This window comes from Zalophus californianus, chromosome 12, assembly GCF_009762305.2.
Source record: "Zalophus californianus isolate mZalCal1 chromosome 12, mZalCal1.pri.v2, whole genome shotgun sequence".
In the NCBI taxonomy this organism is placed as follows: domain Eukaryota; kingdom Metazoa; phylum Chordata; class Mammalia; order Carnivora; family Otariidae; genus Zalophus; species Zalophus californianus.
This window is the reverse complement of record NC_045606.1, coordinates 20505831-20521494: the sequence shown is the minus strand read 5'-3', so window position 1 is coordinate 20521494 and position 15664 is coordinate 20505831. Positions and strand designations below refer to the sequence as shown.

Here is a 15664-nt window from a genome sequence, read left to right as displayed (position 1 = left end):
AGAACAATAATGAGCCCAAACTATAACTCCTGTTCCACATGGTTGAACTGGTTGCTTTGCTTCTCTCTTAATGGCAACAACTGGTTGCCATTTTGTTTTTTGGAGGGAACAGGAATTCCTATCAAGATTTTGAAGCTTCCCTATGATTAGCACCTACTTAGTGAAAAGAGAGAGGGTCGTTATCCACTAGGCAAGGTGAATTCTCTGTTTTACTCAAAGCATTTACCAGGCAAATTTATGAAGCCACCGTCATTTCTTATAGGCACAATGCATGATGCATTCATCATTGTTTTTCATATAAAAAGAATGATCCAGGTGATAATTTCCAAGATACTCTTGAAAATAAAATTTCAAAAGCAGACAATAATTTTAATACACATTTATTTGCTGTATCTATTTGATATGACACCACCCACTGCTATATCTACAGTAGTCTGACTGAACAGAAAGCAGACTCCATTTAAATCTGCTCTGTATCCAACGTGCCTGCTCTAAATTTAAGTGAATCAAGTTGGCGATTCTCGCTGATTCAGCCACTGTTTTCTTACAGATGCCATTTTTTCAAAATATTAGTTAAATGGAAGTCAGTATAGGCCTGGCTTTTGGGAAAACACAGAATGATGTCACCACAAAAACTGGTTTCTACTTCGCTTTAAGTGTTTTTTTTTTTAAGAAAATGCATTTTAAAATTATTTATTTATTTAAGTAATCTCTACACCTGACATGGGGCTCAAACCCATGACCCTGAGATCAAGAGTTGCATGTTCTTCCAACCAAGCCAGCTAGGTGCCCTGCTTTTTTTTTTTTCTTTCTTTTTTTTTTAAAGTAAGCTCTATGCCCAATGTGGGGCTTGAACTCATGATCCCGAGAGCTAGGGTTGCATGCTCCACTGACTGAGCCAGCCAGCCACCCCCTATTTTGCTTATTTTTTTTAAAGTAAACTTTATGCCTAATGTGGGGCTCAAAGTCACAACCCTGATATCAAGAGTCCCATGCTCTACCGACTGAGCCAGGCCGGGTGCCCTTGTTTTGCTTAGTAATTCGAGCCTGGCCATACCATCAACAAGTAACAAAATTGCATGTATCTTATTTAAACTTGTTGTCCTAAAATCCAACATGCCAAATAATATCAAATTGGGGTTCAATACATGCAGAAGCATCCATACCTTGTATAAGGAGGGAGGGGCAGAGTGATTCTGGTCCATTTGTTGAAAGTGTCTGACACCAGGATCCGCTGCAGGTGATAGCGGCTACATTCAACATTGGTAGGTAGACAGTCCCTTACCAACGGGTGCCATGATAATCCAAGATCTACCGAGTATTCCAATTCAATAGCTGGAACAGGAAACGTTATTCTGAATAGAAATACATGTATGCAGACCCAGGAACCATAATTACTTATGTTTTCTTATGTTTTAATTCAAACATCAATTTGATTTTTCCTCTGTATTTATGTTTCCTATTTTGAAATGTTTCTTGGTTAGATTTTTCCTTCTGTACATTACTAGTTACTATTTTTCACTTTCCAGATTAAGATAGTTTTACTTTTAAGGGGCTAGAATCAAGTGAAATATAAAGTAAATTTTCCTGAATCACTCTGTTATACTGAGAAACTTTCAGAACAATCATAACAAAACCATTGTTCATATGCAGGTAAGCAATAGTAATGGTAATTATATACATATTTATTGTTTAATGGTTGCAGTATATTATGAAATTATACAAATTATATATATGTACTATAATAACTATACTATGTCTATTTATTTCATGGTTAACATGCAAGTACAAACATAGTAACCATATATTTTAATGATTACTTTTTAAATAGTTTAAAAAAATTGAGCAACTTTCTCAAAATCTGACCATTCCACAGGGATCCTGACCAACAATGCCAATTTTGCTCCTGCTATAGGTAAAACTGCTTAGAAATGGCAAAATCCCTTGTGCTCACATATCCTGCTCTGCTGTGTTATAGAATATACTGGGAAATCAGCGAGGTATAAGGAGGTAGCTGGAGGCCTTGCAATTTGTGCCAAAGCATGCAGTCAGGCCTTGGGTCTAGGAAAAGCAAATCTTTCTTTCTTTTTTTTTTCTGAAAAATCCAACTTATAACCTGTGTTTTATATTCTTCTTTATTTCCTGCTTCAAGTCTATAAACTGCTCGAGCCCCTACCTCCCTACTTAAACTGCTTTCTCTAAGGTCGTGATTCTCAATCTTGGCTGCACACTGAAATCACCTGGGTACCTTTAGAAACCACGAATGCCAGGGTCCCACCCCCAGGGACTGTGATTTCACTCTTCTGGGGCACAGCCAAGGTGTCCGGAGCTGTGCCGCTTCCCAGGTGATTCTCATGTGCAGTCAGCGTGGGACCACTCACTGCAGCACGGTTCCTAGCAACACTAGAAAGTGAAATACAGTGGTCCAGCTCAGTCTTCATTGTTTTTATCCTTCCTACAGCGGTAGACATCATTGATTATTCCCTGATTCTTGAAACTTTCTTTTCTTTTGGAGGACATTATTCTGAATCTCCTGTCTTACTTTCCCTCTGACTCCTGTGCTAACGAGCTCAGCTATGGGCATTCTTCCAAATTCCATTTCTGGCTTTCTATTCTCTGTGTATACTCCTTGGGCTTCAACTATTATCCCTGTGCCCAGATCTGCCAATTTTATGTCTCCAATTAATTTCCTTCATTCAATAAATGTTTACTCAGCCTGGCATTGCACCGGATGTTGGCATATTGTGATGCACCGTTTAGACAAAGTTCCTGCTTTCTATCTCGTAAATCCTCCTCACTCAAGGACATCTCCACTTAAAGCTACTTGCACCCAAACTAAAGAAAAACTCACCATTTTCCCTCATAAATAAACATCTCTTCTTAACTACCAAATTCTATCAATGGTGATACTTTTGCACTGGTCTTTCTGGGTTCAAAGTTTAGAAATTATTTTAGAAATTTTACTCTTCTCTTTTTTACTCTCGATGTTCAAACTGGCACCTGGTTTTGAGATTTTTCTGCTTCTTTCCTTTGTGCTTGCATTGTCTCATATCAGTTTTATCCATCCCATTTTTCTTTAGGCTACACAGGGAGGACTTCATCACCTCCTAGAGAGAGGACCACTGAGGCTTCTTTATTGGCATACCCACCTTCATCAGCTCCTGGGCTAATCGCCCTAAAACAGACCGTGTCACTCCTCTGCTCTTGTGCCCCTTTATTCATGTCCTTGTCAAGCACAGATTCTTGTATGTGCCTTTTAAGGCTCTTCTTCCTTAGCTGCAAACTCTGCTTATCCACTTTCCTCTTTGATTTTATCATTCAGTTCAACCTTTCTCCAGAGGTTGCACCAGCACGCAGTAGAAAGTACACAGGACTGGGCTTATGAAAGCAGAGTGTCAGTCCTGGTGCTGCTGCAGGCCTACTGGGTCATAACTTACCTCCCTGGATTCTCATCACCTTCCTATGCTACTGAGGAGAACAGGTATCTAGGACCCTAACATCCTTTTCTATTTTCAAAATCAGCACTCTACTCTCCTCCACTAGATGAAAATATTGCCTATTTAGGCGGTCTGCCCATGGGTTTTTCCTAGGGACTAGGAGCACCCCCACCTCTGCTTCTTTGCTTATGCTGCTAGCCTAGCTTGGGATGTCCTTGCTTCTCCATCCACCCTTCAAATCCATTCCAGTCATCAATGCCCACTTGAGACTAAGCTTCTTTGTGAGATCTTCCCCAGATCCTGGATTGGCCATCCATTGGTCATCTCATTCTCCTCTGAGCTTTCATTACATTCTGCATCAGTACCAATCCATAGAGCACTTGATTTAGTCACCTATTGGACTCTGTTCACTCCTGTTGACTAGTTTAGTGTTGACTGATTGAATCTGAGGTAGCAAGAGCATTTCTGGGAGCCCCCCTAAGATATGTCATTTAAGTTCAAAGTAAAGAAAATATGAAAAATCTGGATTTTGCAAGACCTTGGAAGTAACCAAATTCGTCAGATGTTGGCCCCCTGGAATCTAAAACAGGACAAAGTCCTTGTGAACATTCTCATCTGCATCTCTTAGAGGAAGAATGATATGGGGTGGTTAAAGACCAGAAGACCCCCAGAATCCCGACAGGCTTGCAAGTTACAGTGAAGGGTCCAAGTACGAAGTGATGTCAGTCTTTATATCTCCTAAGATAGGTGTGTCTATGTTTGTGTGTTGTGTGTGTGTGCACACACGCACGTGCAAGGTATGTAAGTTTGAGTGTGTGCGTGCACAACCTAGAGGATGCAAACTGGTCACAATGAGGGTGGCCTAGAACATGCTATGACCCCGAATGGCAAAAACTATAAGACAAAATGGGAACAACGAAATTTCATGATTCCTGGAGCGATGGAAAGAAGACAGTAGCTGAACTAATATAAAGCCCTATGAATTAAAACCCATATATATACAAATTCATGTGTAAATCCTATTGCTGACTCTGGCATTCTCTATGTGATGAGAGTCCCTAATTCTGCAGATCTGATGGTAAAAGAAAAATATGGATTTAAAAAAAAAGACAAATTAGGTGTTATTATTTATATGTAAAGAAGTCTTCAAGTACCTATACTTAAAAATAAGCTCACATTACGAGGCTTTAAAAAAGAGACTTCTAAAACTTAATATATACACACATTTTCAAGAATGCGATCATGGTTTGACTCACGCGCACTTCTGTTTTACTTACAGACTTGTCAGAGGTGCCACAGATGCCCATTTGCACACGTCTGTCTCTCTACCTGGAGATGGAATACTTACCATAGCAGGAGTCCGTGACCGAGCAGGAGGCAGCAAAATCGATCTGCAGGAATGAATCGTCATTCACGGCGATGTCTGTGGTGACCACGTAGCGGGTGCTGGCCTTTTCGATGAAGACCAGGGCGTCACCAGTGGAGCCGCACACGGGCATCTTGGTGCCTCCCGGGTGGAGCAGCCATTTCCTACTATCCAGGTTTGTGAAATCGTCCTCCAAGACCGTATTGCCAGAAATATTTCCTCCAATAAGAATCTGAAAGGTATTTTTTTAAGAAAAAGAATTTTCAATATGGTTTCAAGATAGGAGAGAGTTCGGTCTTCTTGTTTGTTTGTGTTTCTCTGTCAGATCACTCAACACGGGCGTCACGCGGCGAGCATACTGTCAGGGGCCTTTTGCTTTTGTTTGTGTGGTCTGCTTGCCCATCTGGCAAGAAGCGGCAGAAAACAAATCGAAGTATTGACAAAACCATTCACAGCCTTCATGGGCCAAACTGTGCCTTTGCAAACTACATGCGCCCAAGCTGGGAAAGCAAAATTTGGCTTACATGTGATTATTTTCCAAGTGAAATTTCTATTTAAGGACAGTTGTATCCTAAGGCATTTCAGTTGCAGTTCTTCGCCTGGATTCTACCGTTTGTTAACAGGTTCTTTGAGTTCTATTTGACACGCATTTTATTATGGATGAAGATCCTTTAGAACTGTCCATAAGGACGTTAGGAAGATTTATTTATTTCTTCCTCAAAGGCTAGGAAAGAGGATTTGGAAGCAAGTGCATGTGGTACCAATGTTAATTTGCACATTTTCCTTTTCAGAGAATTATAACCTTGCATCACGCTTGATAAAGTCCCTCTACCCATATGGCAGATTTCTCTATGCACAGGACCGGGGCCTTCTGTGGTGTCGTTTGTTTTTATAGGCTCAGGCAATTGAAGGAAAAGAGAACGAAAGGAAGCTAAATGGCATATCTAATCTAGCTGGGTGCCCATAGGCAAGTCATTCAATTGTGGGTCCCGGGCTCCCTCGACTGAGCGAGGGGGCTGGACTGAATGTGATCTAGGCCACATGCAGCTCGACTGCCAACAATTATAACAGTTAATTTTGAATGGACTGACCTGGTCGATAACCCAGGGACTGTAGAAGTGCCCGTTTTCAGATGGCTGCCACCAGCGGAGGCGAGTAGAAGCAGAACGGGCTTTCAAGGGTATCTCCAGGGCGATGTACCTGCCCACGTTGCTGGAGTTGCTGAAAAGAAACTCTTGAAGGAGACTCCACGACAGGCCGCCATTGAGTGAATACTGGAGAAGCACAGGTTGGCTCCTGGGGTCAGGGACACCTTTACCACATCCCAGTCTCATGAAGAACTGCACAAATCTGAAATGAGGAAGATTTATTGTAGACTTTTTTTTTTTTTTTTTTTTTTACTTCAGTGAGAAATTCACACTGTTCACAAAAGACAAGCCCACAGGGTCATGGGTGGGGGAGATAAATGCATGGCTTTAATGAATATGATGATTTAATGAATGTCCAGAGCAATCATTTTGAAGTCCGATTTTCCTTTTTAATGTAAGGAAGTTAATAAAATGTGAAGTCTGGAAAAAGGCAACTCTGTACCCATCTTCATATTTTGTCCCCCTCCACAAAGGTGAGTCTGAGGGAGCTGAGCACTCACCATACCCTCTGGCCATCCTATAAGAAGATGGGAGGGCTCCAAAGACTCTACAAGTGTGGGAGTGTGTGTTGTTACCTATTTAAGATGAGTTTATCCTTAGTATCTGAAACTGGAAGAATGTTATGAATGTAGTTTATGCCATTAATTGGCAAAATCATCCATCCTCTGGTTTTACCAGTCGTTTTTCAGATCTCCTGTTACTGGTCTGGGGAGACACATTTAAATGCAGAGGTTGTAGCTCCTCTTCGTGAAAGGCCAGGGCTCTTTTGGAAGAGGTGTGTCAAGCCTGGGCCCCTTTTCCATCTTTTGTGCCAGGGGCAGGGAAGCGCAAGGATGGGGGTGGTGGTGAGGGTGGGCTGTGCCAGCCTCTGACTATTGCTGGGTCTGGGATGGATGATACTGGCCATCGAGAAGTGTGGCGGACAGCCAGGGGCAGCCTTCCCAGCTGGCAGGGAGGTGGACGGAGAAGCAGCGACCAGCTGGGGTGCCAACGAAAACTAGCTCACATGTTATCTTTGGCAGGCAAGCTGCTGGTGCCTGGTCTGGCCGCCGTGCTAGCTGGTAATGCAGAATAAATTTCATGTGTAACCCAACACATACGCCCAATTATGTATGCATGTCAAACATAGGAAGCATATTGGGACTTATAATAAAAGTTATCAGTTCCATACATAAAATCATGCGTTCTTCATGGCTTTCTCCTCTCCCCCATCTCCATTAACTAGGCATTCATTTATCTTACAACCCCAAGAAAATTGGGATTTTACATGGAGCATTCTGAGGTCAATGTATGCAAATCCTACACAGCATGCTACTGAGATGAGATAAATAATGGAGCTTTTAACATTGGATTAATGAAAAAAAAATACATAGTTAGTGCCTAGTGGACGTTGATATCTATGAAAACAATAACCATTTATAGAAAAAAAAACCCTTTTGTCCTATTGTCTACTTGTATTGGGAAATGTTTACAGATTAATTTAGTTATGGATAAATCCATGCCAGAATTATTTAGAAAAACCCAGTAATTTCTAAATTAGAGAACTCAACTGCCCATGATAAATCTGAAATAAAGAGCATCAAATTAAACCATGTGCATTAAAATAGGATGAAGAGAAATAAAATTTTGCTATCACTGTAAAATTATCTCACAGAATTGTATTTTTATGATCAAATTTATAATTCAATAAATGAAAGATTTAGGTGAAAGAGGAGAGTAAATATGTTAAGATCTATTTTAAGATACTTGGAAATGTTTTTAAAAAACAAAAACACGACTTCTCTGTTCACTTGCAAAAATAGGTCGGGGTTCCATTTTACACATGTTGAGTTGTCTTCTTTATTTTCCTGGCTAAGTTTTTGGCTTGTCAAATGATCAAGGGATACACATCTTGACAGGACATAATCCTCTGAGCCAGTTTAAAATATTTGTTTCTGAGAGGCTGTGCTCAAATCAGAAAATGAGTGCCTAGAAAGCATGAGCAAATCATTGGAAAGAAATGCTTACAAAGAATAAGGCTACACTTCAAATATTCTTAACTTAAATTGCTAATGGATATAAAATTAATGGTGGGTAATTTGAGGACATATTGTAGTTCAATTAAGCTTTCTACTAAGCATGGTGTAGATAATTTTGTACATGGTCCAAGTGCTCCCGAAAAGTATTCTCTAGAAGGTGGATAAAAAAGATGCAACCTTATTTTCTTGAAGTGAAAGTAAGTGAAACATTGTCATTTCCTAGTCACCATCTTGTAAATATCACCAATCTTGTATTAACTTTTGTCTGTTTAGCTATGTTTCATTTCTGATCTAGCTTATTTCACAAAGCTCCCTCATTTTAGGATGGAAATTACATGAACTGTGTCTTCACGGAGCCTTAGATAAGAGAGAAAGCTCAACATTTCCAATGGAAGGCCTTGCCTTTGAGATGTCTGCTTCTTTCTGATTTGATTACGTTCTGTTACTGTACATCACAACGTGGTTTCTCGACGGCATCTAAAAATGTTTACCTAGCATGTGATAAATCCAGATCTCGTGTCATCAACATGCGCAAGCCATCTTCATTGAAAAAGAGGTTGTTTCCACTGGAAAGAATCCCACACTTCCGAGATGGCTTTCCACCACTCATCAACAAGAATCTATCGGATTCTAGCTGACCTGTAAAAAGTGGTAAAGGTGATTTACCTATGACCCCAAAGACAGTCATACTCTTTTTTAAAGGAATATGGTTAAGCGCTTTAGGCAGTTTTGAAATACAAAGTCATGAACACTGAAGTCACATATTTTGGGAGAAGAGGTCTCTTCAACAGTTTAGCTTGTCTGAATTGTTTAACCTGGGCTGTATAATTTAAGGGGCCACATGACAGAAGGGGGGGTGGGGCTTTTCCTGAGTAGCTGTGGTCCAGCCAGATGGGTCCTTCCTCTCAACTCTCCTACACTACAAAAAAATGACACTGGCAGGCAGAGAGTGATTCAGGCCAAAAGTAAGAGAGGGTAATGCAGTTTTTCCACTGGCCTCTTCGCTGTGTCTTTGCTACTCTGAGGACCGTGTCAGGCAGGTATTACAAAATATTTTTAAAAACACAGTTTTAATGGAAGAAGTTACAGTGTAATTTAATATTTTCGATTAAATAATGTCTTTTCAAAACCAGCTCACAAATCTCTCCAGATACTTACCTTAGATCTAGGTTTTTTTTTTTTTTTTTTTTATTGTGGTAAAATGCACACAACACAAAATTGATCATTTTCAACATTTTTTTAAAAGATTTTACTTATTTATTTGAGAGAGAGACAGAAAGAAACAGCATGAGAGGGGAGAGGGTCAGAGGGAGAAGCAGTCTCCCCGCTGAGCTGGGAGCCCGATGTGGGACTCAATCCCAGGACTCCGGGATCATGACCTGAGCGGAAGGCAGTCGCTTAACCAACTGAGCCACCCAGGCGCCCTCATTTTCAACATTTTAAAGTGAACAACTCAGTGGCATTTAGTACATTCATATTCATGTTGTGCAACTGTCATGACTACCTAGTTCCAGAACTTTTTCATCACCCATGAGGGAAACCTTAAACCCATTGAGCAGTCACTCCCCATCCCCCACCCACCCAGCCCCTGGCAAACTCTAATCTGCCTTCTATCTCTATGGAGTTGCCTATTTTGGATGTTTCACAGAATCATATGATATATATATATAGCCTTTTGTGTCTGACTTCTTTCACTTGGCCTAAATGTTTTCAAGGTTCATCCGTGTTGTCGCATGAATCAGTATTTCATTCCTTTGTATGGCTGCATCATACTCCATTGTATTGATATACCTAAATCTAATATTAAATTGTACTTAAAACCATAAATATCTTATAATAATTTTATAAACAACTTGGGAAAAAGAAAGAAATCATTTGATCCCACCATCCTAAAATACTGTTACACTTGTTTAAGACTTTTGTTTTATGAGAATATTTTCCCATTGTTTTATCAGAGTACACATCCAAGTACATTTTTCTATAACATTATCGTCAGACAAAGTGATGTTAGATTCTAGGTATAAAACTGAGGTACAGAAAGTGATGAGAGGCTGCTCAATGATGTTGATAAATGACGACAGGAATTTATATTTCCGGAAACTTGTTCCCTCTACCGAAGATTAACCCTCTAGAGACGGTTTCTAAAATGGTCACTAATCAGCAATTCTACGTGATGGAAGAAGTGGTGAAACCAGCTTGAGTTTTCTCAGTCACGGCCTTCCTCATTCTCGCTGACCATTGTTTCAAACACTGAACCCTATACAATTCAGAACTAAATGAAGGCATGGGTGGTCGCAGTTGTAGGGACAAACAATGAAACGTTAGACTGGAATTCATGATTACTTCTGTATTACAAATTACATTTAATATGTAGGTTCTTTCACAAAGCTACATAGGACTTATTTTAAAAGATTACCTTCAAAATCATCCTTGAGAAAATCGGGATTTTTGGTGCTTATTTTACAGGTGGGACCTGAGTAGCCGGGATCACATATACACTTGGTTCCATTGATACAACCCCCATGTCCATTACACATCTCTTCACACTGGGGACCAATATAGACATTATCGATGGCCCACGTCACTGGCTGAGAGCCAGCGGGGTAAAATCCTTGGTACCATCTGAAACGCACAGATCTGGAAAAGAGGTACAAGTGTTTTAAAATCAAAGCAATACATGTCTTTCTCTGATTGACTTATTTCGCTCAGCATAATACCCTCCAGTTCCACGTGTCATATGACCTCACTGATAGGAGGAATTCTTAATCTCAGGAAACAAACTGAGGGTTGCTGGAGTGGTGGGGGGTGGGAGGGATGGGGTGGCTGGGTGATAGACATTGGGGAGGGTATGTGTTCTGGTGAGCGCTGTGAATTGTGCAAGTCTGTTGAATCACAGATCTGTACTTCTGAAACAAATAATGCCATATATGTTAAGAAAAAAAAAAAGAAGAAGATAGCAGGAGGGGAAGAATGAAGGGGAGTAAATCGAAGGGGTGATGAACCATGAGAGATGATGGACTCTGGAAAACAAACTGAGGGTTCTAGAGGGGAGGGGGGGTGGGGGGATGGGTTAGCCTGCTGATGGGTATTGGAGAGGGCACGTTCTGCGTGGAGCACTGGGTGTTATGCACAAACAATGAATCATGGAACACTACATCAAAAACTAATGATGTAATGTATGGTGATTAACATAATAAAAAAATAAATAAAGTCGAAGCAATAGAACAACACAGCTTCAAAGTAAGGACATCTGGTTAAGGAGCAGCGGCCAGTTACTACCTCTGCACCACACTCAAGAAGTAGAAAACTCGATTTGACATTTCGAGAACACAAACTCCATCCCTCAATCTCCAGGATTTTGCCAATTTACGTTCCTGTTTCCTGTAAGCCCTTCCTAATCCTATCACTAGGTCAAATTCCACCTGACCCTCACCTTTTTCAACAGTGACTCCTTTGGGGATGCTTTCTCCATTCTATCTACACTCTGCGTAACTAATCTTTTTCTTCATAAATTGAGGTAAAATTCGCATAACATAAAAGCAACCATTAGCCATTTAAAGAGTACAACTGGGTGGCAGTCAGCATATTCCCAGTGTTTAGCTAACCACCATCTCGATCAAGTTCCAAGGCATTCTCATCACCCCAAAAGGAGACCTTGTGTCTATTAAGCAGTCACTCCCCATACCATCCTAGTTCCAGCCCCCAACAAACATTAATTCATTTTATTTCCAAGTAAATTGTCCTATCATATTGTTGATGATAGCTTCTTGGAAATAATCTACATATTTAGGTAGTAGTCCAAAAACAATTTAGTATGTTCTATTAGACACAAAATTCAAAGCAGACATTTATTTTTGAGGGGACTCATCTTTGTACCCTATGAATGTGTCCCATTTTCAGTGATCATCGAAACCAAATTCAGAATAATCTTTTGAGAAACAGAAATTAGAAGTCAATTTTGGAAGTATTCATTAGGCTTCTAACGTTTAGTAGATCGTAAAGCAGATGGAGTCAAGTTCCCCAATTTCGTTGTTTATCTCAAGACTCCAACCACACTGAGCTGCTCCCAAAATGCCAGTTCATAATTACATTTTATTTTCAAATACTTGTCAGAGTTTAGTCTTGGCAAGAAGCACTTTCTACCCTTTGAACTTTCAGACTGCTGAGCTGAGGGAAATGGCTAGAGTTTTCCTTTGAACAAAAGCCTACATGGATTTTTTTGAACTCCTTATTTATTCAAATGTTCTGAATACAAATGAACCACCTTGGCTGGATATTTATTATTGTTCACCTGCCTTGACACAGAAACTACAAGCACTATGATAAATGGGCTGAAGGGTCTGGTTTCACTGTGCTTCCCTTCTGCTGAAATCTTATTTTGAAAATTTCTCACTGCCACCCTCCCTGGTGAATGTCAGCGTCTGTTCTCCCAAGCCAGTGGTATTCAAAAGGATCTGTTTTTTAAATGTAAACTTAAAATTTCAAGCACATAATGGTGCTTTCTTTAGACAGGGGTTTTGGTTGACTCATTATGAAACTGTATAAAGCAAAAGCAATTAGGAAGTTTTACAGACAGAAAGACTCCTAGATGAAAAGGACACAAAGGTGATGTGAATCATCAAAACTCAATGGAGGCTCAATACTTCATGCTTCAAATGTGAATCGACAAACACGGTCATTTTGTACCCGAAAACATTTCATATGCTCTCTTGGTATCTGGTGTCCACTAAGTGCACAGAAAAGGGTAATTTAAACATGGGTTATGTATATTTTTTAGCATCTAGCTTGTACTGTCACTATGGACCATGTTGAATACAAACCAAGCAATGGTTCACTGAGTTGGAGAAAATTTAACTTTTGCCTTCCAGCAATTCATGCCTGTGTGGGTTTTAAGAAGAGTGCTAATTCTCTTCCCGAAACAAGGACCAGACAACACTATTAAGGCAAATACTTCTCTTCACAGAAACGGTTGAAGGCAGTGTGGAAGGTAGGTTTATACCATTCTGAGAGTGGGCATGCCTCTTGGATGGATTTCCTTTCTTTTTATAGAAATAAAAATGACACGGAGTACAAATAACACGATGGCCTAAGTTCTGCACCTTTATCATTGGAGGAGGTATATTTTAAACTGACACTCAATAGCAGTGGGTGAAAATATATACATTTCTAATGTTCAAATTATATTGCCTTATGATTTCTCTCGTTCAGATTTCCAAACTGTATTTCCTTATGCATCAGCACAGCCCCGTGGACATCACCAATTCTAAGTGAGGTGGTTTCCATGACACTGAAGCAACTGTCCTGTGACTTTATCCCATATTTCTTTAAAGAGGACTGTTTCCATGTGGGAATGTGCTGAAGCAAGTCTCAGTTGTTAAAACAATGTAAATTCATGCCCTACACCCTGTCTTTATGGTGGTTTCCTCGTTAATCCAATTCTTAGCCGAGCAATAGGAGGAAATGAGAGATCCTTTAAAGAGAAAATTTGGAGCTTTTCAACAATAACCATAATGGTCACAATCTTGGTCCTAGATGCCTGCGTGATCGGCCTGCAGGCCTTTCTCTGCCTACACTGACCATACGCGTGGATTTTGGGCAGCTAGGCTTCTGTTGCATGGCTTAGCTTTCTGACTATAGCTGATTGATTCAGACTGTCTTTTCTAGAAATGTGGAGTTAAGAGTTCCAGCACATGAGAGTGGTTGTTTGCTGAGTGATGTTAAAGTCAACATGATAAAAATGAGGGTCACACACTCCTTTTGCTGAGGTCCTCATTCTTTCTGAGTGGGGTCCATGAAATTCCCCAGTATGCTTCTAGTAAGTTTTTCCACTTTTTTGGTAAGCCCTTTATATTTCCTGCAACATAGGATCTTAAATAATACAACTGATTTTGGGTAAAAAGTTTTTCCTGAGCTGTTTCTCCCTGCCATATTCTTCTATAGACAATCCTCCCCACTCCCGGCAATAACAGCTTTCTGGTTGTGCCGGCTGAATTGTCAGCTCTGTCTTCTAGAGAACCATGAGGACATTCTGCTTAGTAATGCTTTTTTTTTTTTTTTTTTTTTAATAGTTGGATTTTCCACTGGGATCATATCCTGGTGTAATAGCAAGAATTAACAAATAACATCCTTGACAGCTCAAAATATTAAAGTCCTTAGCAATCAAATTACAAAAATTATGCTGATGATATGATGAGAAGCAAATGGATTTATGTTCAAAGAGAATGCAGACTTGTGAAAATTTACTTTCACCCTTTTGGAAAAGTACTAGGTATTAGTCGTTTTGCTTGAAGACCCAAGACTTATAATTATGCTGAGTTTCACATTGGGAATGTAAATCTATTTCCATCTTGAAAGTATATTAGTGCTTTCTTCTTTTCTTGACATACCCTGAAAGAACAAGTTTTTTCTTCTGAGAGAAAAGACAAATTCTGAGGCAGCCTGCTTTGTTGACTTCCTCTTTGTTCACTTGCATTATTAAGTTTAGTTTTTGAGCTATTCATTTCATTTCTATTAGAATTGAAGTCCTTTATCTCCAAATAGCTTTTCAACAGAAGAGTCAAATATATGGAACAAGAATGCTGAAAGAGGTTGGAAATGCAGAAGTGCCTGGGCGTGGGGAGAGTGGAACAATTTTTTTTTTTTTAATGAGGCACCTAGATTATTCTGTGGGCTTCCATCCTCCCGCTGTGTGCTCTCCCTACAGGAGAGACACAGGTAGATATCTGAAAGTCATAAAATTCTCACTGCATTTATATTGGGAGATGGGGGCAAGCGTGTGTGTGGGGGATTACATCAGGAGGAAACCATATTTCTGTTGCTTCCTCATGGATCTAATAAAGACCCGCGGGGGCTATGAATCCCTACAGAGTGCAGCCCATGATGTACTCTTTTAAATCTCTCTTCAAACTTTAAGTGAGTAGTGTGTCAGCTCGGAGTCCCATGTCTGGAGCCTCCACTGATCTGCTGAAGAGGAGAACTAGGGGGAAGATGCCCCCTGTAAAGTGGCAAGTCAACGGTGACCTCAGGGAGAACACCATCAAAAGAGAAAGATGGCGGTGCAAAGTGGCAGGCCCTCACCCGCACAGGTGCAGCTTCCCGAAGTGCACGACCTCCCTCCTCCAGCCCTGGGTGGTCCCTGCGTAGTAGGTGCTGCTCGGGTGGTGCTCAGTGGAGCACAGGGAGCTGATGTGGTTGCTGCCATGGTAGCAGAGGGGTAGCAGCAGGTGCCACGTCGCCCCAAAGTCCCTTGAAAACTCCAGTCTGACTGGATCGGTACATGAGCTATCCGTGGAGCATCCCACATTGATCTGGTGAAAGAAGGAAAAAAACAAAAAAAGTGATACAAATTACTTCACAGCAATAGGCCTTGAAATGATTCACCACTTCATTATTTTCTTGAGAGTCCGTTTTCCTGGGAACTGCCCTGCTGAAATATTTAACACTATAAAATTCTGTTTTGCCTAACTGAGTAATATCATATATTACCTTCAAATAATAATTTTTTCATAAAGAACCTCAAAGGGCCTCATAAAAAATTTATTTTCCCTCATTTTATAAAAAGCTAGGAAGTGGGTAAGGCTGGCATGGATTCCAAATTTTACCTCTGGACTACTTTCATAGCCAAGCCAAGCAAATCGTAATGAAAAGACTGTTTCCTTATTTCTAACCATTAACTTTTTTTCAGTCTGTTAGATA

General features: G+C 40.3%; 1 protein-coding gene across 2 annotated transcripts in view; it reads right to left on the bottom strand.

Annotated features, from left to right (window-relative positions):
- RELN (reelin) overlaps positions 1–15664 on the bottom strand; it is a 492672-nt gene that overhangs the window by 56168 nt on the left and 420840 nt on the right. For both annotated transcript variants that reach the window (XM_027573967.2, XM_027573968.2), the window contains exons 41-46: positions 15047–15276; positions 10386–10606; positions 8461–8608; positions 5895–6153; positions 4786–5035; positions 1167–1335 (exon numbers count right to left, since the gene is read on the bottom strand). In XM_027573967.2, the coding sequence (XP_027429768.2) occupies positions 1167–1335; positions 4786–5035; positions 5895–6153; positions 8461–8608; positions 10386–10606; positions 15047–15276 (1277 nt within the window). The remainder of the gene's footprint in view (positions 1–1166; positions 1336–4785; positions 5036–5894; positions 6154–8460; positions 8609–10385; positions 10607–15046; positions 15277–15664) is intronic.